General features: G+C 42.6%; 1 protein-coding gene across 3 annotated transcripts in view; it reads right to left on the minus strand.

Annotated features, from left to right (window-relative positions):
• Nucleotides 1–2,544: 2,544 nt before the first annotated feature.
• Nucleotides 2,545–25,720, minus strand: part of LOC115378755 (cadherin-12-like) — an 84,740-nt gene continuing 61,564 nt past the window's right edge. For 2 of the 3 annotated variants that reach the window (XM_030079235.1, XM_030079234.1), the window contains 6 exons: nucleotides 23,483–23,736; nucleotides 20,402–20,542; nucleotides 15,964–16,081; nucleotides 9,921–10,038; nucleotides 6,511–6,762; nucleotides 2,545–3,832 (listed from right to left, as the gene is read on the minus strand). In XM_030079235.1, coding sequence (XP_029935095.1) covers nucleotides 3,321–3,832; nucleotides 6,511–6,762; nucleotides 9,921–10,038; nucleotides 15,964–16,081; nucleotides 20,402–20,542; nucleotides 23,483–23,736 — 1,395 coding nt within the window. In that variant the 3' untranslated portion in view covers nucleotides 2,545–3,320. Of the gene's footprint in view, nucleotides 3,833–6,510; nucleotides 6,763–9,920; nucleotides 10,039–15,963; nucleotides 16,086–20,401; nucleotides 20,543–23,482; nucleotides 23,737–25,720 lie in introns of all 3 variants that reach the window. The other variant, XM_030079233.1, reaches the window with a different exon arrangement.

The raw sequence follows: 25,720 nt of genomic DNA on the forward strand, positions 1-25,720 counted from the left end.
CCCTCCCACCCCTCACTACTCCTCCCTGTTAGCGATGATGTCTCTGTTTGGTCTGTCTGTCTCCGCCGCCCGCTGCCAGCAGACAGGGTGAGTCATTACTGGTATGGAAGTATTGTGAACTGGGAAAGGCCATGCAGCGTCCGGGGAGATAGAGTGGTCTAGTGATCACAACGGCCCGCTGTTCAAGTTCAAACAAACCCCTTTTCGCCGTGGCACGCTGGCTACCCGCAGCTGATACAGGGAAGCATGGGGAGCAGCATCGGTTAAAGGGGCAACAATAGGTTTTATTGCACCGTTGCGCAAAAATACCAATGACTCATCTCTCACTCTGACTTTAAAAATCCACTTTCCAACTTGAACTCGGTTTCCTCTGATTCCCCTGTCTAATTGATGACCTTGTTTGACTCTACTGTGGGTATGTGGTGCTATTAATTGTATTAATTAAGGACCACCATAGCTCAACACAGTGGGGGGTGTGAAGTGGGAACGCTGTAATCAGACTAACGGCAAAATCCGTTCAGGTAGAGGTAAAAAAAAAGTCATAGATTCAGAGCTATGAAATGGCACCTTTTATTTCCTTGATTTTGTATTTCCTGTTATAATAATATGCATTTAAGGTGAGGTTGATTTCTTCAGGGATTCTTTTATTTATTTTAGTGTAAACCAAAAGATTATCATTTGGGGAAGACAGTATTTTATTTAATGGGATGGGTGGGATGGGTTCAAAGATGTGTGGGGGTTTTATTGGTTGTAATTTTTTTTATTTATCCCCTCTGATGCAACTCACCAAGAGAGATACGCTGCTTTTAACAAAGTGAAAGTAATGTGAGTTCATTTCACGGGGAGTTTAAAGGCCCCTCCTCAGTGATTTTTTTTTTTTTTTTTTTTTTTTAACGCAAGTCGTTTTCAAAACCCTTCCTTAAACATTTCAGTGGTGTTTGATTATATCCACCAATCACAATCTCAATTAAAATTAGTCTGACCTGTGAGACAGCTGTAATTACACCCCTTCCAGTGATTCCCAGCGCTTTGCAGCTAAATAATTGGTTTACCCGGTAAAATAGGAGGAACAACAGACAGCCGGTATAACCTATTCAAGTCGCGATTAACCTGCTTGTAAAGGTGAGACTTTTTTTTTTCAGTTTGGAAAACAGCTGAGGTAATGAAATCACTAGAGAGGTTCTTTGACAAGCTTATTAACTTTTGTGGATATGTGATTTTTTGTTTGTTTGTTTGTTTTTGCCTGTTGCGAGCCACCATAACTCAATAGTGGCTGGAGATATAGTATGGGGAGACTTATGTATAAAATGAGTAATATTGTGCCTACTGGTTGCTAGATAAAGGTCATAGACGAGTTAAGGACCCCTTTAAACACATAGCCACACATTTTCTCAAGCTTTTGCTATGGTGTATACCCAGTACTCGAGTTGAGGGGGGATGAGGGTGGGTGGCATCCCCCCTGAAATAAAAACGGTCAAAATAATCCCCCCTGTAAAACTGCCATCCTCACTTTTCATCAAGTGAAAAAAAATTGACCATCCTCCCTGAATTTTTTTTTTTTTTACAACTCGACTACTGGGTATACCTGTTGGACAGGGGAGAGAAAGAAAGAGACAGAGGGAATGACTGTAAAGCCATTAGTAGAGGCTCTGCATTTTATCTCACTGACTGCTTTGGCTCTCATCCAGACCCTCCATTATATCATCAGCAGACCATGGCAAAAGGTCTGAGGTACTCTATACAATGACCAGAGGAGTAGGCCAGTTTGGATGTCCAACTAACACCTTGGTGCAACTCGTACTTCTCCTCTCTCGAATGCTTGCTCGCTGAATTTGGGATGTTTAAGCTGATGGTGCAAATCTGCAAACACACGCCTCTTTAAGGTATCTGTCTTTGGCTTGCCTGTTGTAAATAAGTCGCCTCCAGAATAGATTCCTTTTCAATGAAGGCTGCACTGTGTTGCTCGCAAGACTCAAATGCACACATGCAATAAAGCAACATGTCATCTCACAGAGAGTATGATTAGTGGGGACAGACGACTGGGTTTTCAGGGGTTTGTCGCTCATATATGGCAAGGGATGAATAAACTGCAGAGCTTCCTGTCTGGGGGGACTGCATCCTGAATTTTCTCTACCTTAGCTAAATCTGGAGAGTCTGGAAAACCAACTTGATGCTTTCCAGGTCTTGAAAAAGTTTGGAAATTGCACAAAAGGTCTGAAAAATATGTTCATTCCTAATACACAAAACAATTGTATAGCTGTTGACTCAAAATCATAACTTTATGCATTTGCTATGAGTAATAGCCTTAAGCTCTGGAGTGATATGGCCTTGTCTTACTAGAATATCACCAGAAACATTAGCATATATACTAATAAACAATGACTAAGATCACTGAAGATGCTATGACACTACAACATCTAGAAGGTGAGGGATATTTCTATATGAATTAGCCCCGTGGCTATGCAGCATTACACGCAGACATGAACGTCAAATAAGGAAAGACAGAGAGCTCTTTTTTTTTTTTTTTTTTTGTCCAAGTGTGGTTTATTTAAGAAAACAGTGTTTATTACATGACTGAACTGCATTATTTAGCCCTAATTTATCTTTTTACAAGTCTAGTACAAGTCTATTCACAGGACCCACCTAACAGAAACGTCCATTTTCACGTGGGTCTTGAATAATTACAAAATCCTCGAGTGTCTCCAAAAAATAAAAAATACAGATTGATGACTGAGAGATAAATAGATAAATACACAAAAAAATCAAATCAAATCAGCCAGCCAATAAATAAATAGAACAATAAATAACATTCAAAACATCTTTGGCCAAACCTCGGCCACTTCATTGTCCCCACAGAGTTAGCATTGGTCTCGGTAGATGACTCGGCCAGTCAGAGCACAGTAGGCTGAGAGAATCAGCTTCACTTAAGGGGTTCTGAGAGAGACAACATTGGATATGTGGCATGGACTAGAAAGTAAGAGAACAATTATATTGAGGCACTTTTAAGGATGTTCTAGGAAATGGCAGCATTTCCCGTGTGTACGCGTATTCCCCAGGAGGAAACAAAACATATGATGACAACAAACAACATTCAATTGAAAGATAATTGAATGGCTGCCTTGCTCACCTAACCGTGTCACTGTACGTACCTTCGTTTTGTACAATTTTGGGACTGAACATGGTCAAGTACCAGATAGCGTAGAAAATGGCAAGCGGGAAACAAAACGGAAACCGGTAGAAATGAAGGGAGAAAATGCTAAAACAACTGCGTAGCCAACCAAATTGTTACATATTTGCTTTTTTTGAGTCCATGAATAACATCAATGCGTGTTCTCTGTGGTCGTTGTGTCGGACTGAGTTTCTGACTGTTCCCCGAATATCCCTGCCAGAGTCTTAAATCGCGGCCCCCAGTCGTTGAGGTAATCATAGTCCTCCTCGAGGTCTATGGCCAGGGACTCGATGGAGCTGAGCGACTCGGCCACCGAGCCGTCGCCCTCGTAGGCGTACGTGGCCAGCGAGTCGTAGGGCGGGGCCGAGTTGTCCATGTCGTGCTCCTTCAGACGCTGGTTGATGAAGTCGCGGATGTCGGCGCTGTCCTGGGAGACGGGCGCCCTGGGACCTCTCTTCATCTCGGGCTTGACGTCCCGCCGGAACAGGTTCTCTTTGATGACCTTGGGGTTGCGAAGTGTTCCCATGTCGAAGGCGTGCGTGTCCTCCTCGCCGCCGCCCTCGTCGTCATAGTGGATCACGTTATCCCGGATGTCCTCCTTGGAGGACATGAGGGTCTCCTTTTTCTTCTGCCGTCTCAGGCCCACGTAGAGCACCACGATGACTGGGGAGACGAAAAAAGACAATTACGTGTTAGCCCCATGGCCTTGTGCCCTATTCTGCACTGTTCCTGTGAAGAAAACAGATATTACATCACTGCAAGTGAAGCATAAAGAAGGCACTGATGGCATTACATACTCAGATATGAGTTATTTGTAAACTGAATAATTTTGGGGGTGAAAATGTGAACAACACCTAAAGCAACAGTTTTCATTTTGCCGTGGAACCTCTGCTTTCAGCACCAACTCCTTCAGAGACTTTTCCTGAGGCTGTGCATATTGTGCATAGTACCAATATATAATGATTTTCAACACATAATCATGCAGAAAATTTCTCTCTCTATCTCTCTCTCTCTCTCTCTCTTTACCTGTTTCTTTCCCCCTCTCTCTCTGTCTGTCTGTCTCTCCTCGGTGACAAATATACCAAAATATACAATTCTCATGTGGGTCTTTAATATACAGTGGCATCTAGGTGGGAGAGCAATGGCCAGAATAATGCAGAAATCATTCAATTGAAATGAGTCAATAAATAAATTCAGGCGGAAAAAAACAAACAACTGAATGCCTCAAGTAGGTCCCTTCCTTCCTTCGTCTCTCTCCCTTCCTTTCTGCCCTCCTTCTCTCCCCAAATGATTTTATCTACCTGGGTGTAGTGTGCCAGCTCCCCCCAGTGGTTCCTATCTGTACTTCAACAACAGGATGTTATTCATGGCTGAACACACTGGCTGAACACACGCTCCCGTCGTTGGGTGTGGCCTCCCCACGTGGAGAAACGGCAATGCGGATGAAAGTCCTCATGCCGGTCCGTCTAATTTACCTCATCACTTCTCCTCACAGAACAACTGGGTCATCCTGACAAATCCGGCACGGGAACTAAGTGGCTCTGAGGAAATATTCTCAGTGTGAGTTCTGTGAGTTCTGATTTTCCCTGCCACTTTCCCTCTCAGGGACGGCATGACAGTTTGGCGTCGGCTGCAGCCTCGGGGCAAGTTGACTTGGCGCTTTGAAACCGTTCTTCCCCAGCATGTCGACTGAACCGAACACGCCAAGACTGTTCTGCACAACTACAGTTCAGAGCGCCGCTTTATGTTCCCTCAGACATCAAACGGGGGAACTCTCAAACGGAAAATGAACAAGAATATATTCATAAATCCAACGCACGGCGATCAGTGATGAAGATTGCAGTGGTATGAAAAAACAGTGGATTTTTTCGTTGGATATACTGCCGCCAGTAAAGTAAATATAGCGAAACGGGGTGGTGGTGGTGGGGTCTTCATGGCAACTGGTATTTTTCAATCATATTATTCAAGCGTTCAAAGGTCACAGCTGCCCTTGAGTTCCACTGTAAAGAGGAGCTTCTTTTACAACCGACCATCCCACATACATAATTCAGGAAACGATGATATAAAAGGTATATTTACTTCCTCCCTGCTATGCAGATGAGCTCGGACATTAACATCAGAGAGTTAAGGAGGAGTTTTTACAGCCATGACCTTGTGGGAAAAGTTAAAGCCAGAGCCCGAGAAGCAGCCAGGGAGCAGCGGGATTGGATTTAGCTTATAGAGCCAATTGTTAAAAGGGTCCCTCCCTCCAATCTCGCACGCCTCATTGAATGGCTAAATTCATAAGTGTTCTATAATCAACGGCAGGCACCTCTGGAGGGACGCCAGTCAGCTTCTAATGGCCAGTTTAACTCATTCTGAAGGCAGATAGTGGCAAATAATAGGAGCCAGAAAAGAGCAGACCTGGTCATTTTAGGTGTTTAAGCTGGTGCTCTTCCCCAGAGCATCTTACAATAAGCTTGAGCGCTGACATTACAAACAACTGGTGTTAAAGTTGCAATGCAGATTTTTTTTTATTTATTTTTTTGTTATTATTATTGTAAAAAAAGATAAACCCGTCCTGTCAGTCTAAATCACGTAAGAGAAATTACAAGAGACACTATTGATTCACTAGCTTGGCCAAATTAGTTCCAGGTCTGGTCACTGATGGGAAAAGTCGGTCCACGGGAAGCTGGTGTGTGGCAATTAGGAGAAAAAATCTAAAATGTTCTCCTAAGTACAAGCACTCTGCTGAAAGAGAGCTGGACTCAGCAATAATGGCTGAACCTGCTGGAAAAAAAAAAAATCCTCATCATTTACACCCATACCGATGACTAAGAAGAACTATAAGTTCAATTTCTGTATAATAACGATTCTAACAATTATCACTCGCTGCCATCTGTAGCAGAGAGTGATAGTGTGAGGTTGGATAGTGCAGACACAAGAAAATGGAAGATGACTTTTTCATCTTTTCATCAAATGCCAACAGATCTTCATCAAAATCCCACCATTTATATTTCCAGAAAAAAAAAAAAACAGTATAATTTCTGTAAGCAAAAATTCTGATCAGTGAAACCATTTCTGATTTTTAAACAATCCCTCTCCTGTTCCTCCTTCAAATAAAACTTCTTTTCCCTCCCAACTCATGTTGCATCGGTTTATTGGTTTACATTTGTGAATGACACCTCCCTTTGTCATGTCCCACCCCGATATCCTGTTTCAACAGGAAATACATCACGCAAATGAAGCAAAGAAATCTCAAAACCCTGTTTCACTGATAAAGAAATGCTAAAATTAGAGTAGAGGGCTTTGGTAGGTTTCTGTAGGTTTGTATTCACTAGTTTTAAGACAACAGGTCTCACCTAACAGGATGATGATGCAAAGCAGGATGGCGATCAGAGCGCCCGTGCTGAGCCCCACGGGGAGAAAGATGGCCTCTGCGCTGCAGGTCAGCAGGGAGCCATCTGACTCACATCCACATACGCGAATGGTCAGGGTCCCTGTGCTGGTCTTGGGCGGGTAGCCATTATCTTCAATCACCACGGGGAGAAAATAGATCTCCTGTAAACGCCGTCGAAAGCCGCTCCGCTTTGTCACGATGCCAGCTGTATTGTCTGGAGCGAGGGAAAGAGGAAGAAGAAGAAGAAGAAGCAAAGAGACATAAAGGTTACTATTTATATCTGAGAAGTCGAAACTAAGGTCTGTAGTCAAAAAGTTATATTTAAAGTTGAAGTGACACTTCTGGGTTTTCCTCCTTTTCCCTGGAGCCAACATGGTCAGCCCGGCTTAAAAAAAAAGGTCAACCATACTGGGTCAAAACCTAGTTGGTTGTACCTCGACTACATAGAAAAAGTATCTGATCTGACCTCGGTGGAAACAGCATCTGTACTAGACAGCAGTTTTCACACCGTGATTATTTATACAGGCTAATAGTGCAGATTTCTTTTGCATATGAAATAAGCCGTTTTTCCGCCACATGGATCGACTCCATTTGCATTTTTTGGGGGGTTTTCCATCGGGCAAAAGTTGTGGCTAGCCCCTGGTACTGTTTTTCCCTACCTTCATCGATACTAAAAGGTAACCTGAAAAAACTACAGACCACTGACTGATCAGAGAGAAACCGAACGGCTCTGTGTTCACCCAGGACATGGTGAGGGGAATTCAGACTCGTTTCAGTTAAGTCAGATAATTTGGTTTCATCGCTCATAGTTCAGTAGCTTCTCCAGTTATTGTAAACAAAAATTAGCAATATTTTTATCTATGATGCGTGTTTCTGCACAGCTACCGCTTAAATTGTTCATTGGAGTCTTACTAGACATCTGGAACCCAATTGCAAATGTCACACAATCAGTAAAGAAAAACAGAAATATTCGAACACTAAGGATTTTTTTTTTTTTTTTATTTTATACAGCCTGTTACGTCTTATGGACACAGCACACAGAAGGGCTCACTACTCTTGCTGAATTTGGCTCAAAGTATTTATTACTGGACAAGTCATCATCATCATATTATCTTCTATAATTTGTAGGTAAAAGAACGTCTCCTCATATTTACGAGTCTGACCTGTCAAGACAGATGAAATGTGACAGAAAGTGTAAATTCACACGTGTGCAGGAGCTTGGCTGTTCAAACAGATGCATATTTCTCAGCATCATTTATTCTCTCTCTCTCTCTCTCTTTCTTTCTCTCCTTCTCTATCTCTCTGCCCATGTGCTGTGTGAGTGAGCGATAATTTCGAAATGATCTGCAGTGCGCCGGTTCATTTCGAAAGAGCAGCAGCTAACGGGGAAACGTCCAGCATGCGGTCGATCAATGGTATCCGCTGCCATTACCACCTGGCCGCTTCCATGTTTTCGGCCGACCAATCGTGTAACTTTGATCATTCAGTCACCCAATCAGTCAGTCACATAATCAGTCAGTCGGTTAGAGACATTCAGCTGTAACACTGACTCTGCCGGTCCAGCCAAAAAATCTTCTAGACAGCAGCGGAAAGCTTTAAAAAAGTCTTTGGTGTGGGATTTTTTTTTTTCTTGAATTTTGTAAATTTGGATGAAACTGCCCAAAGTACTGCAGCAAGTGCTTGACTAACCTTGAATGTTATCATTAGCAGGAAAAGATGGGCAGAGTATCTTTTGAATAGAAACAAAAAAACAAGAAAAACAGAGCGAAAATACCCCATAGTGGATATTCTAACATCAATTAGACAATCCTCTGAGGTACAAGTCTGGAGGTCTGAGGTTCAGCGAGATAAAACTGTTCAATGTCTGATAACTCTGTATGTTTGATACAAATCCTCTCTGAATGTGATCAGAAACTGCAATGTATCAAAGCCTCGTCTTATCAAAGCCCCCTTTTTTTTTTTCCATTTTACACCACTTATTTTGAAGGCTGATATCACCCAACCACACCCAGCGGATCTCTCCTGAAAAACAGCAAAGCTTTTTTTTTTTTTTTTTTTTTTTTTTTCTTTTTTCCTCGTGGGAACTATTGGGATCGGTTGTGATTTTGTTATCTGTTCATTCAGGCAGCATAACACCAGAGAAACAGGAGATTAAACAATGATAAATAATAGATTACAAAAATAAAAAAAAAAAAAAGCACTAAGGGAACAACTTGGGAAGACAGGCGGAGGTGTGAGGATGGCAAGTGGAATAGAGGTCGACAACGTATACGAAGGTAGAGGGAAAGTGTCAGGTTGGACCTGCCCAGCTCTGTCTGCTGCCGCTAGACTGTCTGACCCCTGTCAAGCCAGGTTTGTTCCACTGACGAAGCTTGGCACTTTTTCTTGACAGGAGGTCAGGCGTTTTAGCACACCTTGCATGTTGTGCACAACCATGTTGTTGTTTGCTCGCTCCCTCTCTCCCCCTCTCCCCCTTTCTTTCTCCCTCTCGCTGAACCTGTCTGCGGCGCCTGTGGTGCTTGTATTCCCCGTCCCCGCGTATCAGATCTCGCTGTGTATCTGCAGAGTGTGTTTCGAGGCCCCTGGCAGTCGAGAAGCTGCAAGACAGTGTGTCCAAAAGGTAAAAGTGGATCAGAGGTTCGAGCCGGGGCTTGTCGAGGATGGCGAATGCATTCGTCTCCCCGGCCTCATCCTGCCATGTCCCACTTTTTATTACCCGTCTTTCCGCTCGGACTTCAAAGGGCCCGGCGAGTGCATACTGGGGAGCGTTATTATGCCCTTATCATAAGACAACGTCTGACCTCATGCGTTTTAGTTATTTCTGCCGCTGAAAACATCCCTCTCTCTTTAGCTGTGAGCGGAAAACCTTTCGGCTGCCCAGTAATTGATCTTGAGAAGGCGGCTGCCCTGCTTCCTGTTTTAAGTTTTTCGAGGGAAAACATGAGTTGTCAGCAGGGAAAGGAGGGTAACTTTCAACATTGTCAGTCTGTCAGAGGTTACTTTCTACATTTCAAATCACACTGCATAATATAAAATTAAGCATTCCACTTATTCTGATTGATAGATCGTATTTTTGTCATATTTAAGTTTCTCTTGTGTAACTTTATAATCAAATAACCGACTCTTTGCATAAAAAAGTAATACACTAACACCTTATTTTGAGAATTAGATATAATCACATTGCTGTATTGGCACTGCATGTTCAAATTACACAAAACATTATTGTTATGCTGAGTGTGGCATGGTTTCAGTTTCTTGGAAGACCAAGCTGCCAAGAAAATAACCACAATCTGATCATTTTTAGCATTTAAACACTGTTTTCATACTGAATGTCAGCACACAAAGACGTTCTAACACAGTAAGATGACTCACTCCCAAAGTCCCGGATGGTGAAATTCTTGTTTTTCACGTCCTCCTTTGGTGATTTGAAGGAGAACTGCTGGCCGGCACTGGGGAGGTCTTGGTCTTTTGCGCTAAAGGTTTGTATCACCTGTAAAAAAAAAAAAAAAAAAAAAAGTAAAATAAGAGGATAAAGAGGTGATTGTTCAGCTTTGACAATCAAGTACAGCAAGTACAGCAAATATAGATGCGCTGTGGCAACCCATTCACATATAGTCAAACCAAACGAACGTGCATGACCTTTGGGAAAAAAAAAAAAAAAAAAAGGAAACATTCCTCAGGGAGAAACAGCCAGACTTTGTTTTTACCTTTGAGACCATGATCTCAATGTTTGTTTAGTTTCAGTTTCAGTTTTTTTTTTTTTTTTTACTCTGATGATTAGTTTTTAGTCTCATAAATGTTGTAGTTTTCAATTAGTTTCAGTTGTTTTGTGCACAAATAGAAAACCATCTTTGGATGTGCACAGTAAGCATCGGTCTCTTTCAGCCAGTTTTGTGGACAAACTTCATTTAAGTCCATTTAGATTCTTTTCATGCTTTTTTCCCCCAATTTTTTCCCCTAGTTTTAGTTTCATAAAACGATAACATCCTTGCTTTGCTCTCTCTTGCAGCAGAAATCCACCCATGAAACGCTGAGATGAACAGAGTGATGCTATTAACACGTCGCCTCAGTATTTCCGCACTCGGGAGGTTATTCTCTTCTCTCAAGTTTTATAATTTACAAAAGCATGCCAGAGGCAGATGAGCCTCGCGTTTGAAATATCTTCAAGCACATCCATAAGAAGCGAGGGGGTGGGCGGTTTAGGATGCCGTAACCCCCCTGGTGGTTAATGGGAAAACTGTCTGAACACCCTGTGTGTACTCAAACTAAATTATGTTTGCTTTCGTGGAAAACAAACTCACTTCAGCTCTGTTTGTTTAGGCAGAAAATACAAAATTATTATCAGAGCAGAAATGTCGTCTTGAGCTAAGCCGACTCCATCTCAGACCTGTCAGTACAGAAAGAAGGAGGAGATTTTATTATTTTTTCTCTTTTCTTTTCTTTTTTTGCAGTTTGGGATACAGTGACTGAGCACCAGATTGATACCTTGTTGGAATTTCTAAGATTACTCCCATACAGTGTGATGGATTAAGCTCAGCCAAAACCGCTGGAGCTTGTTGTTCACGGGTCGTGACCACATACCAGCTGTTTCATATTGTATTTATGTTACATCTGCCGCAGGTATAAGATCATCTCAAGTTTCAATCAAAAAGAGAGAGAGAGAGAAAAAAAATGATTTAGTTACCATTTGATGCACTGCCGCCCATTTGTACACAATATGAAGCAAAACTGAAACAACTTATTTGACGGATAGTAGGTGAGGAAAGTAGCTGGCTGGTATTATAAGAGCACCTCTAGAAACTGGATCATGCTGGATGTAGAATAATTAATCTGTATGAGTCGTGAATTTTGCAGGATTATAATGTTTCAATCCAACTGGACTAATTAAAGCATATTCACACTGAATGTATTTTGCATGAAATTTATTATAAATGTATTTTGTGAAATGATGGAGGTTCGTTCCTGACCGTAGCTGCATAAAAAAAAGTCTATAGAACCTGCAATAAAATTTTATTTTCTGTGCAATTTTTTTTTTTTTTCATTTTATTGTTCAGTAATTGAGTTCAAGGTGAGTCACCCGGCGTTAAACAGCTGCTGACCCGCCTGACGAAATTTCACCATTAAATGGGTTTAAATGGTTTTGACGTCCCATGAAGGTCTAAATCGTGTTTCAGAGAATTTTCCACCCTTGCAAGAATAAAATTTGTCAGGGTACACTAACTCCTCTTGTTGGTTTTGATCAATAGGACCAATAGGGCAAATAAACAAAACAAAACAAAATATCATGTCAGCAGATTCAGTATCAAAAATGATCTGTGTGCAGCTGAAAAAAGCTTGTTTTTATTAAAGGCTATATGTCTTTCACTTTCACTTTCACTGTGTGCTTTTCACTGTGTCAAAGCGGCTCTATTTTTGATTGGTTTCAACTTTGTATGTATGTTTTGGATGTATATTGTATTTTTTTCTATGGGATACCAGGAAAAATTGCTCTCCCGCCTATTTACAGCCAGTGGGGATCCTCATAAATACACAAATAAACAAAGGAACAAGGTTGTCAGATTTAATGTGCTGTGTGTTTGACTCTTGCACTCCATGGTACGCATTATTAATGTTTCTAATCTACACATTTTAGTATATTCTACCATGTATCTACTAATGAATCAGAATCAGAAATATTTTATTGATCTCTGAGTGGAAATTGCATGAGTAGCAGCTCCTCAGTTCTCAAGAGAATAATTAAATTATATGAAACTAGAAAGAAATATGGAATATATTGATATATGCCTTCCAAATTAAAAAAAAAAAAAAAAGTATGTGCATTATGTCTAAGTTGTATCAAAGGCATGTGCAAAATGATGTGCATTAAGTGTCAGTGTGTGCATTAATCCTACAAGTCAATAAGAAATTGAGCTTGTGTAAAAAAAAAAAAAGTCTACCTTTATACACCTTATGCACACAGCGATATTGCGAAGTTAAATGGTGAAATAAAATAAAGCACAGTTATGCAGTTAACTCGAAATATAAGTTTGGTGTAATTAGCTGGAATTAAAAATCTGATTCTGCTCTTTGTTGTTTCAGTGAAACTTTAGCTTCACAGGATGGATGAGGATTAGAAAACAGGTTTTGATTATTTTAAAAGTAAGAGAGGGCGATAAAAAATGCAGCTCTTAATGGCCTGAGAACATATCAAGTATGTATGAGTGTGTTTTCTACCCATTTAGCTCCACAGAACAAAATATGTACATATTGAATGTTCCTTTTTTTGCTGGTTCTTCGTTCATCTGACCTGCCCACCCCCCGATCTGGCCTCTGTGTAAATAATGAAATAAGGAAACATCACACTGTATTACTTTGCTCTAACCCTGACCTATTTTATTTGAGCCTCTCAGTGTGTGGTCTCATGCCTCTCTCCTTGCTCCTCTTCCCACACTTTCACATGGAAATAGTCAGTCGTCTCTCTCGCTTGGCTACATCCCGGTTACAGATTACTTTCCATGGGAGGTTGCACCGCAGCGTGAGGCACTTCAAAACAAGGGGTTTGTGTGTTTTTTAGCGGCGTGCGCGCAGATAATCATCAAGGGAGACTCAGGATGGCTTTTACAAGAGAAGACCTGCAATTCTTTATCATCCGCCAGCTGTGCACAACACCTGGCGGAGTCGTGCTGCGGAGACGACTGGTGTGAAAACACTGGAGGAAGGAAGATAGCGTGCACCGGAGGGACGGGGAGGGGAGAGGAGGAGGAGGAGGGAATGGGAGGGAAAGATGAGAGGAGGAAGAGTGGGAGATAACAGGAGAGGAGAGGGGGAAAAAAAAGACAAGGCAAGGAGACAAAGGAGGTGGGACACAAGAGGAGGAAGCGGGTAAATTCTGCCCAAGGTTAATTTCTGACTTCCATTACCATTCTCAAATTCAATACATCAAGTTTGACAGATTTAGAGAGATAATGTTTTCAAAAGCGGGTCAAAAAACTCATTATGTTCAAAATTATGGGGCTGTTGTCCTTAAGTTTGTGCTCCCGACTATATTTTCAGATATACTGGACTTAGTTTTGCACCTGTTATGATTCTGACTCATCTTCTCAGCATTTGCTATTAGACAAGCTTTTTTCTCCTATCTCCTATCTAAAAATGTTAAAATACGCTGCAAATATGCTCTTTATCCGTCTCGTTTCTCTTAAAACAGGTGAAAAAAAATCTGTCAGTGGGATGACCTATTCTGTCTGACATTTTCTTTTTTTTCCTAGTGGGCTGATCTGCCCGATTCTACTGTATTTTAACATGTTTATGCTTTTTTCCCCACTGAATATGAGACTAAATGACTTGTTAAAATGGGAGACTTTTTGCAGTGCATGTGCATTTTTCTCGACCTGCACCGCCCTCATTTGTTTCCTCCCCAGTTCTACGAGCAATTTCAAGGATTCCACCTGTGTGCTTGGTGTTTTCATGAATCGATTAGTCAAAACGAAGACACGAAATAGCCCTGCACACTGCTGCAACTTGCAAAACTTAATGATTTTTTTCAACAAAATAAATGCTAAATGTTTTACTCAAGCGTCTTCAGCGGGCGCACATGTATGTTTAGCTGGGAAGTTTGCAAGTTTTGCACGTTACAGCAGGCGCCTCCTCGCTTCATTTTGCCTACTTGGCATACATTTTGCCTGCTTCTCCGCACCTGCATGAAGATTTCTCAGTTTGCAGGTGTGTTGTCATGTTTTTTTAGTGTATTGATTATCAAAATCATGTGGACTAATTAGTTGGATAAGATAATCCCACTTGTTTCCAATGTAGTTTCACTTGTTTCAGTTTTTTTTTTTTCTGGCAACAAGTATAAATATGTTGAAATAAGGCAGATCAGCCCAGTAGAATCAAGAAAATTACACAATTCATGAAAATCCTGCAAGCAAGTTGAGCAGAATTGGAAACAAATGGGATTATCTCATCCCACCGGCAGATTTTTTTTTAAACTCGTTTGAAGAAAAGCAAGATTTTAAAACCGAATATGAGAGTGAATGACTTGTTAAGACGATTTTTTTTTTTATTATTATTGTGTAGGGATTACATTTACATTTGGAAAGTGAAGTGAGGGCTGCTTATGTCGGTGTTGAACTTGACCCCAGTTTGCACCTGGTTTTGACACAAACCCGAAGGCTAGAGCCGGTTTTAAGAGCACAGCACATTTACAGCCGAGGTCAGGCTGGTCGGGTGGAAAGTGATGTCTTCAAAAGCGGAAGCAGAACACGCGATCCGCAGACAAAACTGGCTCAGGCCTCAGGACCGGCGAGGCATTCTGAGCGAGATGAGGAGTCCACAGCCATTTGATAGACTGCCAAAGGAGCTGTTCCCCCAAAACGCTAACTGCATATAGATGCTGGTTAATGGGCTAATTTACAGGCACAGGTGGTTTACAATGCGCACAGGCAGATTCTCCACCGCATCCAAAATATATCATCGGAAATGTACTCCTGGTTGCTGATATGCAAAGCGCCGCCGTGCTTTATGATTGCCTCCCCTGCTTGAAGCCAACTCGGTGACACTGCCATAGTTCAAGCAGCAGATTCACGCTCCGTGCTGCACTGTTCTTGGCAAAATCCCCCGGGGACGAGGAGCGGAGAGGTGACACGGTGGCAGGGTGCTTAGAGTGACAAGACTATGACTTACATGATCATCACAAAAGAGTACAACCCTATTAAAGTGTCCTTGAATTAGCCACCGAGCTGAATAACGCCTGCTTTGGGAGGAGAACCCCTCTGATAGGTATGCATGTGAGAGTTAAACGCGTACAGTATATCTTATAAGCCCATTTGATGCTCCAAAAAACCCCATAACCCCAGTGGGTTTTATGGCTATACAATGTCAGTATTAATTTAACTATTAGACCGTAAAAATCCACCATCAGAGTCAATTTAAAACTTTTCGGTGCCGAGAGCCATATCAGGTCTGTGAGTGGACCAACAACTCTCCAATCTGCATTTGTTAACTGACTGAAGATACAGCAAAAACACAAATAAATGAATAAATGAATAAACAAATCCTCTTAACGAGTCATTTACTTTCATATGCAGTGTTTAAATCCTGTATTTATTGAAATAAATGGAAAAAAAATGCCAGTAGGATGAGATAATCTCACTTTTTTCCAGTGCAGCTTTGCTTGTTTCAGCAGTTTTTTCTGGGAGCAAGTATAAATATGTCGAAACATAGCAGAATAAGGCATATCAGCCCATGATTAAGGAAAATTCTGGGAACAAGCTGATCAGCGTTGGAAAAGAAGTGGAATCCGCTTTCGCTTTCAAAACCAAAACTGTAACACTGAGACTGAATGATTTCCTGAGATGAGTGTTTTTTGCAGCGCAGTGAACGTCTCTTAAGTTAACACCTCAGTGGAATTGAGGGAAAACAGCAGTGCATGTGAACCCACCTGTCCCTCCTTGGCGTTTTCACACACAAACGTCTCATAGGGGCTGGCCAGCTCAGGCGGGAACTCGTTGATGTCCAGCACGTGGACGGTGACGGCCACTCGGCTGGTCAGGACTGGACTGTCTGAATGAGGACACACAACGACAGAAATCAGCATTACATTCAAACACTGAACTTAGCATTTTTTTTGCATTATGACTGTATTATTTGTAATTTGGTTTAAGGATTAAGGATTAAATCGGGGGGTGGGGGGAGTGTTGTCGTTTTTGTTGTAAACCTGCAGGCATGCAAAGCCCTTTGAGACTCTAAACTGTGATTTTTGGGCATTACACAAACCTGAACTTCACCTTGAATTTGAACTTAGAGATCTCACCATGATGGATCATGCAAATCAATCCCAAATCTGCTCTGTGCTGTGAAAAACACACAAAAAAAATACAAAACAAATGGGAGAACTTTATTGCGCAGCACTGACATCATGTGGAGACACACGGTACTGCCGTGTTAAGATGAGTCAGTGTGTGCTGCTCTAACGCTGTGGCAGCCGGGGTGGCCGGGTGCTTAAAGAGCTGCTTAAAGAGGCCGTCATGTCGAAGTGACCCGACAGAGTGTCCTTGAACAGACGCTAAACTCCTACATGCCCCCCAGACCCTCTTGTAAGTCACTCGGGATAAAGGCGCCAGCAATAAACCTCTGATGTGGCTGGCACACACTGCTGCATAAACTGCACCCTAATGCCGCTGTTTTCTGATGTCTTCTGATTGATGATGAAAAGGAGAATTAAATAAAACACACAGTAAATGCATCCCACATGCACCGACTACTGATAAAGCACACCCATATTATTAAAAATGTCCCCACGGAGAGTGCGAGCTACTTCTCCTCAGGTTCTATTATGGGTTTTAGCTTTAAGATGTGCAGCCCATATTAATTACGGCGCAAAAGCCCCCTGGAGAGGGACTAACTCAAATCCAGGCTTGTTTGTTACCATGTTTCTACACTATAGGGGCACAAGGGGGAAATGTTCTTTTTGTGAGAAAACCCGAGAAAGGTAAACTTTATGGATTTGGTGTGGGAATAGGCTTTGCTCTGTAGTGGGGGGCTTAGTGTGTGCTTGTTTGTGTGAGAGCCAGAGCGTGGGTGCGTGGGTGCGTTTGTGTGTAGGTGGGTAGTTGAGAAGAATGCGAGGGGGGATCTGTGGAGTCATCCCCAGGGGATTGGAGACGCAGCCATGGCTCAGTTAGTAACCTGTCTGTGACCTTGATGGAAAAAGCAATCTTCCCACTGAGGTAAAAATGACACTGAGCATGGGATTTGCTGCTTTGCTCTGACTGAACCACTAACATTGATGCTCACCCAGCAAAAAATACTGATCTTTTTTTGTTGTCAAGGTCCTGAAATTTCTCCAGCCACCAAAAAGTTGGAACAACTTAACACCCTCCCTCAAGGTCCAGGAAAAGCTGTAAAATCGGCATTTAATGTTGAAATAGTGGGCTTCTGGCATTTATCGTTTCCTTCATCAGTAATGCAGTTAAACAGAAAATCTCATCTCCATAATTATTTGCTGACTGGCTCGAGCTGCATTCGAGTGATGTCACGCTCTGCCCACTAGATGGAGCAATGGTATATTGGTTGTATTCAAATCAGACTTTGTGTCAGCATTTCAACCCAGCACCACATGCTCTATTTATTTTATTGAATCAGAATCCTGTATTGCTACAGAATGCTTCACTGGTCAGCCATAAAGTTGGCCGTCTTATACAGCTTTTCTACTAGATATAACCTGTTAATTAAACCCATTTTAATGAAAACCTCCATCTTTGCAAGCAACCAACCAGAAATCAATAAAAGGCAGGGGGAAAAACACAGATAGAAAGATTCCTTGAAACCGTGGGCAGCATCCATTAACGGTGCAACTGTGGAAAGGTAAATGGAGAATATGTGAGGGAATTTACAACAGCTACATGGTATGTTTGAAAGGGGCTCGGTTGCAGTAGCTGGAAATACATGGCAGGTGTGCTTCCCCCATAACACCAACTGCCAGGGTAATTATTGCAGCTATTAAACGTTCCTCTCCGGTTTTCCCCCAAAAATCGCCGCTGGGTTAAAACACCAAAAAGCAAATCGTTAATCTTGTCCGGGCTTACTTACTACGCCTTCCGCTGTAAGGCTGAGTGCTGTGTCTCAGGAGAGCAGCAGACAGTGCTCTCATTTTGCTGCATGACTGCAGTGTCTAGCAGTGACCGGATAGATCACCGAGGCTTTGTGGTGCTGCGAGTTTCCCCGCTCAGGTGTTGTGCAAAATTATCGCAGTGAAAAGGTGCCTTTATTCATGGAGAATTCATATTGTTGGATGTTTTCCTCCGACTCGTTGTTAAGTGTGAGAAAAAGGGAGTGGGTGGAGAAATGTGAAAAGACATTAGCAGAGAGGTCACGCCAAAGATGCAGGGACGGGTCAAACGGAGAGTTCTGCAATGATTCACTGTTTATTGAAAACCACTGTGCAGCGACAGCCTTACAAAAAAAAAAAAAAAAGAAAAGAAAAAAAAAAAAGAGACAGAACATTTATTTTTGTGCGTGCCCTCTCCTTACACAATCCATTATTTGTGTGAGCATATGGGGTATCTTTTGCTCCAGTATTTCTGCTGTTCGTCATGGTTTAAAACTCCGGTATGGGAATACAGACAACAGCTCAAACATAAAAAAACACAATGCATCACAGAGGACCCATAACAGGCGTCCAATACCCAGAACACAAAGCACTGCCAAATATCAGCCAAGGTCAAAAATGGATCTGAACTCAAAAGTTGGGGCTCTAAACTCCTGGGTGCTCAGTTTCGATATAAAATGCCGTCTCGATCTATACTGCATGGCACCACTGAGTCCACCCTGTTTTGTGATTTTTTTTTCTTCCCCCCCCCCCAAATATTGGCCCTGAATGTGAATGATTTCTATTTTTTTCCCTCACAAGGAGAAAGGTCTCTCTAGGAACAGCGGTCCTCCAGGGGGGAACTGGGCATGTTAGCGAGCAGGATTGGAGGCTGGCATGGGGAAGGTGATAAGAATGGGGTGAAATACAGGTGGGGGCAGTGATATGGCAAGGTGTGCACAAAATACAATCCCGTTGAGTTTTGTGCCAGGTGCACTGTCAAAAAAAAAAAAAAAAAAAAAAAAAAAAAAATCCATTCTAGCAAGCACTGTGGTCTCAAATTCAGTGTTAAAATCTTGTTTCTGTTAATAAAAAAGTGAATAAATATTCAAATAGGGTGCAATAATCCCACTTGTTTCCAATGCAGTTTCACTTTTTTTTTTTTTTTTTTTTTCTGTTTTGGGGGGACGAGTTTAAATATGTTGAAACAAGGCAGATCAGCCCACTAGTATCAAGAAAATTCTGGAAACAAGTTGATTAGCATTGGAAATGTGGGATTATCTCATCCCACTGGCACTGGAGTTTTTCACTTGTTTTGAGAAACACAGCATTTTCACACTGAATATGACACTAAATGGCTTGTGGAGAGGGAGATTTTTCACAGGCCATGATAGGCCGCGCTTGCACCATCCCGATGCAGCTTTCATCTTCCTCCTCTCCTCCTCCTCCTCGCTCCCTCCGCTCTTTTTCCCCTCATTCAACCCTGCACTCATCCACCAATCCTTTGACCTCTGCCTGCGCACACACACACACACCACACAGTGAAACACACACACAGGAAACAGAATTAGCATGTCACTACCATGACCTTGAGGGGAAGTGAGTAATACCAGTTTCCAAGGCGACAAAGACTCAAGTTTTAACAGCCCATATTTCACAGTCTGTCCTAATGAATATACAGCGTGGGTAATTTTGATTGAGCACCAGCCTGCCTGCGGGATAATGACTTTGACGGTTCTTAGCAGATTTGATGACTTGATGACGATGGATTTGCTTATTTATCCGGAAATTTGCTCCACTTCCTTCATAAAAACATAATTAGCTCGATGACACGTCTTAAAGTCACAGTTCTGCATTCGCTCGCTGGCTTCTCGAGCCGGGCTCACACTCCCTTCGCGGGTGCGATGTGGCTGCATCCGCCTGCTGTATAAAACTCTGAGAGGTTCACATTTTACTGCGCTGTAAGTAAAAGTTGACTCTGGCAAGAAAAGCTCAGCTCCAATGCCAATGCCATCAAACGTCCTCGGGGGGAAAAAAAAAAAAAAAAAAAAAAAAAAAAAAAAGCAGTTAAAAATGAAAACAGAGTGGAGGTGAGCATGCTGGAGGAGACAATGTCCTGGAGATACACCCTGCGGGAGAGTCATCATGGTTTATGGTCACCTATAAAGCTCTCCAACAAAATGGGATTGAGTATTGACTTGAGTAAAAGTGTGTTAAATCCTTCACACAGATTACGGTGGGGGAAGGACGACGGCACCCGCATGAATCACAATCGATCTTGTTGTCATACTTACTAAGTTTCGTCGCCACAATGGAGATATTGTGCTGGGCGATGCTCTCTCTGTCAAGTGGTTCGTTGGTGGAGATCGTTCCCTCGACCGGATCGATGTCAAAGTAGCTGTCCAGGTCGCTCTTCCAGTCGATCTTATACCTAAAAGAGAATGTTTGTTTAATGGCGCTCATTTCCAACATGAACCGGGGAATTAAACCACAGTGATTTTCCCCATGGGCACATGCATATGAGTTCGGCGTAATATAATGTTGGCGTAGCCTTCATTATTCACTCTGAATGGTCATTTCCAGAAAATATGCTGAGGTATGCATATGCATTCCAATCTAGTAATGGGGGCACATATACTTGGGCGGTGCTGACTAAACGCTTTGCCCGGGAACACAAATGAATTTTAGACAGTATTGAAACGGTATCAATCTCCCATAGCCAAGAACAACAAAGGCATAAAATGTTGGTTTGCTGCCTGTGAACGGAGTGTGTGATGTCCTCTCTCTGAAACACATCTTTGGTCTCACTCACTCGCTCTGAATGTAAAGTATGCAGCAGAAACCGGATCTAAAACCAAATGGCACGCCACTTTGCTGGGCAATTTTTCACGGCTTGCTTCCTGATCCTGAAGGCAACGTCTCGTCAATAACAGTGTGCAAAATCTATCCGGTCATTTGGGCTCGTATTCAGTGTTAAAATCCTGTTTTTCTAAAGGAAAATGAAAAAATCGGTCAGTGGGGGGAGACACTGTAGCCCCACTTACTTCTGATGCACTTTCACTTGTTTCTTCTGGGAACAAGCATAAATATGTTGAAACACAGCCGATCAGCTCACTTGTATCGAGAAAATTGTGGAAATAAATTGACTGTCATTGGAAACAAATGGGATTATCTCATCCCACTTGCAGATTTCTACTTGTCTGAAGAAAAACAAGCCTCAAGATGAGACTAAATGGCTTGTTAGATGGAGATCTTTGCTGATTTCCCCAGAGAAAACATTCTCTGTTCTCATGCTCCTCTCCACGGGGAGGTTAAAGGTCAAGGTCAGCCTCCTTGGACTTAGCAGGGATTCAGAGTCTTGCTTCAGCAGCACCAGTGCTCTGTGGCGGATGGACTCGAGCCTGGACTTTCTGGCTGAAGGACAGCCTCCCCACTCAATATGCCACCATGAAGCCCATTTTTTCTCATGGCAAGCTATTTGATCTTTAAAGGCAGTTTCTCATCAATATTTATTATGCTTGTTTTTCCTCCACCGCGCTGCCTGAGACTGGACTTGAGCCAGTCATTAGACAGAAGCCCTAACATATATTCAGACTGGCTGGTCTTTGATTGCAATGAAAATGGTAACAAAGAATCTTCAGAAGATATATTTGAAAGAGAACCTGGGCTCCATCAGATTTTCTTTTTCAATTTCAATTTATCCAGGCCCCCTCTTTAACCCTGTTTTGTGTGTAGCCTTGAAGTGAACACGATCTTGTCGCAACGGTTCAGTGTGAGTCTCTTTGATGAGTATCGCAGTCAAACTCCCATCACTGGTTCAAAGGGTCGATGGCTCACAGGTATTCCACGAGATTTTTCAGGCGTTTGACCCGGCTTCCGCGGTTCAACCTGAATCTCTCGCTGTCAGTGAGGTTAGAGAGAACACCTCGTTACTGAAATGTCGCAGGTTTGTTACTGCAAAGTGCGACAAGCAATGTTTGTCCTTTGAAAATGTCCTTGAGAAAGATAATAAACCCCTATCTGCTCATTCCCAGTCTGTGCAAAAGTGTCAGCTAGAAGGCATAAATGCTGCTGAAATTATAGGTTACATTTTTTGTTTTCATGTGAGACAGAAATGTTTTTTTTTTCTCTCTCTCTCCCTCATAATTGGTTCAATCTCTAAATTATCTTTCAAGAGTACAGCACCAGCTGTGAGAAATAGATCACAGATCTAAAGAGTCTGGCTAAGCTCAACTCAGTATTGCATGCTGCAGATATGAAAATTAATTACGGCGTTATCTCCTCCTTTGAATTATAGTAATGTGAATTCAGACCAGTGAACGTCACCCACAGTACACAGGATAACATGCAACTGAGAAAGCACGTCCATGCTAATTTTCCACTGAGCCGATGATTCTTGGAGGCTATGGTTTTATCAGATCCTGCAGTCGAGGCGTTCAAAGTTCACGACCAGTGTGACTGCAGTTGAAATTCCTCTCTAACATCTTCAAGATTTGTGACATTACCATTGCGGGCAAAGTGTAAAAGTGCAAAAAAAACCCATACGAACTTCAGGAAGTTGTTTGAAATCAGTCAACAATGCAGTATTCATGATGCCCTTTCGTGTCCCCAGTTGGAGATAACTCAGCACTACACTGCTAAATAGCCAAATCTGTTGAGTCAAAGTCTAAAAGCATAATTCCCTATGCATGATGGGTCATTGGGTCTATTGTTTTGAAGTGAGGAATGCAAGTCTGCTCTCCGATGGTGCACAAATGAACAATGTCAGCAATGGTATTGATGAATATTTAAAGTGCCGGAGACAAAGTGGATTTCCAAACAATAGGGGACACAAGCTTTTTGTTGTACAAATCTCTGCCTCTTCCATTCTGTTGTTTCTCTGAGATGAAATATTCATAATAAAAGATACACCACTCGTGCGCAACAGGTATCTTTTTTTTTTTTGCTTTTTACCATTTGTGTCTCGCTCTCGAGTGGTGCATCTTCGAAAACTCATCGGCGCGACGCCTTAAAACAAACTACCTGAGCCGAAGTCGCTAATAGATTTTAAAAACAAAAGAGCCCTCATGCATTTTTAAGAATGCACTTTTTCTTCTATCTTTGCATGAGGCTATTGTTGCCGACCACTCAAGTTTGAGGCTGGGGCGCGGGATGGTGTGTGAGTGTGTGTGTGTGTGTATATGTGGGTCATACAAGAGGAAAAAAAAAAGACAGTGAGAGAAAAAGGAATGTCTTGCCTTGATTAAAAATCATGAGTTGAATCAGGCATGTCAGATCTGTCAAGTTCAACTGGGCCACCTGATAATTACCAAAAAAAGAGAACCTTGATCTATATCTATATATTCTTTCAGACAGAAGAGTTTAACTTTACCTGACTGGACTGCTGCTGGCGTCTAAATCCTGTGCTGTCACCGCTCCGATGATGGTGCCCGCGGGCGTGTCCTCATACACATCCATCACGTAGGAGGGCTTATTGAACACCGGGGGCTCATCCACATCCAAAACGTTAATCTTCACTGTTGCGGTGTCTTTGAAGGCCCCGAAGCTTTGGAAACGCGGATCCAGGTGAGCGTTGGAGGCGTCTACCTTAAAGGTGTACGCCTTCTTGGTTTCATAGTCCAGGGGCTACAAAGTAGAAGAGAATACAGTTAAAAGTGCACTCACAGCTGCAGTTTGCTGTCTTTGGTCTGAGCCGCAGAGGGAAAGTTTGCTTTGTCGGATATTCATCTTGTTTGGGTTCACGCACTGCACAATTACAAGGCTCGAATGGCTTCACAAGTGACTTGTTTATTGCGCAGTTTTGTGAACCTGCTCCCTTGTGAGGTGAGATGTTTTGGCAGAAGTTTGGCAGAGTCCAAGCGAATCTAATTTTGCCATCTGTAATAGCACTTTTATGCATTTTTTTTTTTTTTTTTTTTACCTGGCACTTACCTGCTAAAAAAAGCATTTGACACCATTTTCATTAGCACAAGTGCCAAACTGAATATTTCACCCCCAAGTTGTTCTGGTGTCATAATCTTCCAACCTGACTGACACGCAGCATTTTCTCTGACATTTTGCCCGGGCATTCAGTCATTACAGCGACACCATGACCATAAGTCAGAGTCCAGTCCAAAAGGTGGTGAATTACTGGTAATTTATCATATTGCATAGGCTGAAATTACATTGAGGTTAGCATTCCCTACCCTAAAATGTAGAGCATGTCCTGTAATCGTCTTACCTACGCAAATCGCAAATTAGCGAGTGACCCGTTTACACCTCTGCTGATTGGAGCCGAAGACGATAATCACCCGGGACTGTTTCAGGGTTCAGACCTTGGGACTGAAACGCTCACGTCCCAGACAGCGGCGGGATTTTAGTTCAGTGTAAAAGATGTATTCCCCTAGCTAAACATGATGCACTTTACTCACGGTCCATGCCCTTTGTTATAATTCACCCTGTCTGATCTTAATACCAAGTAAAAACTTGTGAGGCAATCGCTGATGCATACAAGCTTAAATCAAGGCAGCATTTTGCCCTCAGTTCATTTTGTTATGCAAGGCTTTCCAAGTATAAGTAATCGCTGGCTCTTAGATGTCAACATCTGTCTCCTTATACCATAAAACTTTGAATTCTGGGGCTATTTCCTCTAATCGGTTTGTAATATGTCCTCGCTCCACAGTTTACCTGGAAAATGACCAAAAACCTTTCTCGGTGCGGTTACGGCGTTTGGTGCCACCCCTGGTTCAAACGGCGTTGTTCTCGCCTGCCCGAAAGGAACTGAACTAACGGAGCAAATGCCTCTCGGTTCGAATAAGCCACACCAAACATGCTGAGTGAGCGCACCCGGATATGGGAACATATGGGTTATCAGTGTCTAATTTTGTCAGTCAAAAGGGCAGTCAATAGGAGAGTCCGACATCATCTGTGAAAGACATGCAGCAGATCCAGGTCAGGTTAATGTTTCCCCCTTGGGTGCGAGAAAGTCAAGCTGCACTTTTTTTCGGTTCAGTACAACCTTGCCCCTTACAAGAGCTCTCAAAACAACAGCTTAGGGGTTCATATGTTCAACCTCTTCTGCCTCTGACATATCGGCTCAGGGTCAATTAGTCAAAGGCGAAGGGAGGAATTGGCAACCATGGCATGTCTGCGGCCGAGGTGTAAACATCCGACAGCAGTGACACCCGTGTTCGTGCTTCTGCCTGTCTCCTGCCCTCTCATGTGTGACCAACCACACTTGGCGAGCTCGCAGTCGGTCACGCTCTACTGGCCTGCAGTCACATGAGAGACATTCCTTTCTGTGTATTTCAAATTGACTAACACGTAACCACTATGGCAGCCGTGCTATCTTCCTGCCCCAGGCCTTAGGCTTCTCTGGCATGTTGCTCCAAAAAGACACCAAGTGAAAACAGCTGGTAATAGTGTAGAAAAATGTGCTTATTTGACGAGAGTGAATATGAGAGGAGAGGTTGCGCGGAGGAGGCTGCGGAACATGTTGTGCATGTACGCTGGGGGGGGGGGGGGGGGGGGGGGGGGGGGGACTAAATGTGACCACTCCTCTTAAATCCATATCAAATAGCGGATGAATTCGCTTTTTAGTGCGAGCCCAGCCACTTGAAGTCACCGGACG

The sequence above is a fragment of the Myripristis murdjan genome, chromosome 20 (assembly GCF_902150065.1).
Source record: "Myripristis murdjan chromosome 20, fMyrMur1.1, whole genome shotgun sequence".
In the NCBI taxonomy this organism is placed as follows: domain Eukaryota; kingdom Metazoa; phylum Chordata; class Actinopteri; order Holocentriformes; family Holocentridae; genus Myripristis; species Myripristis murdjan.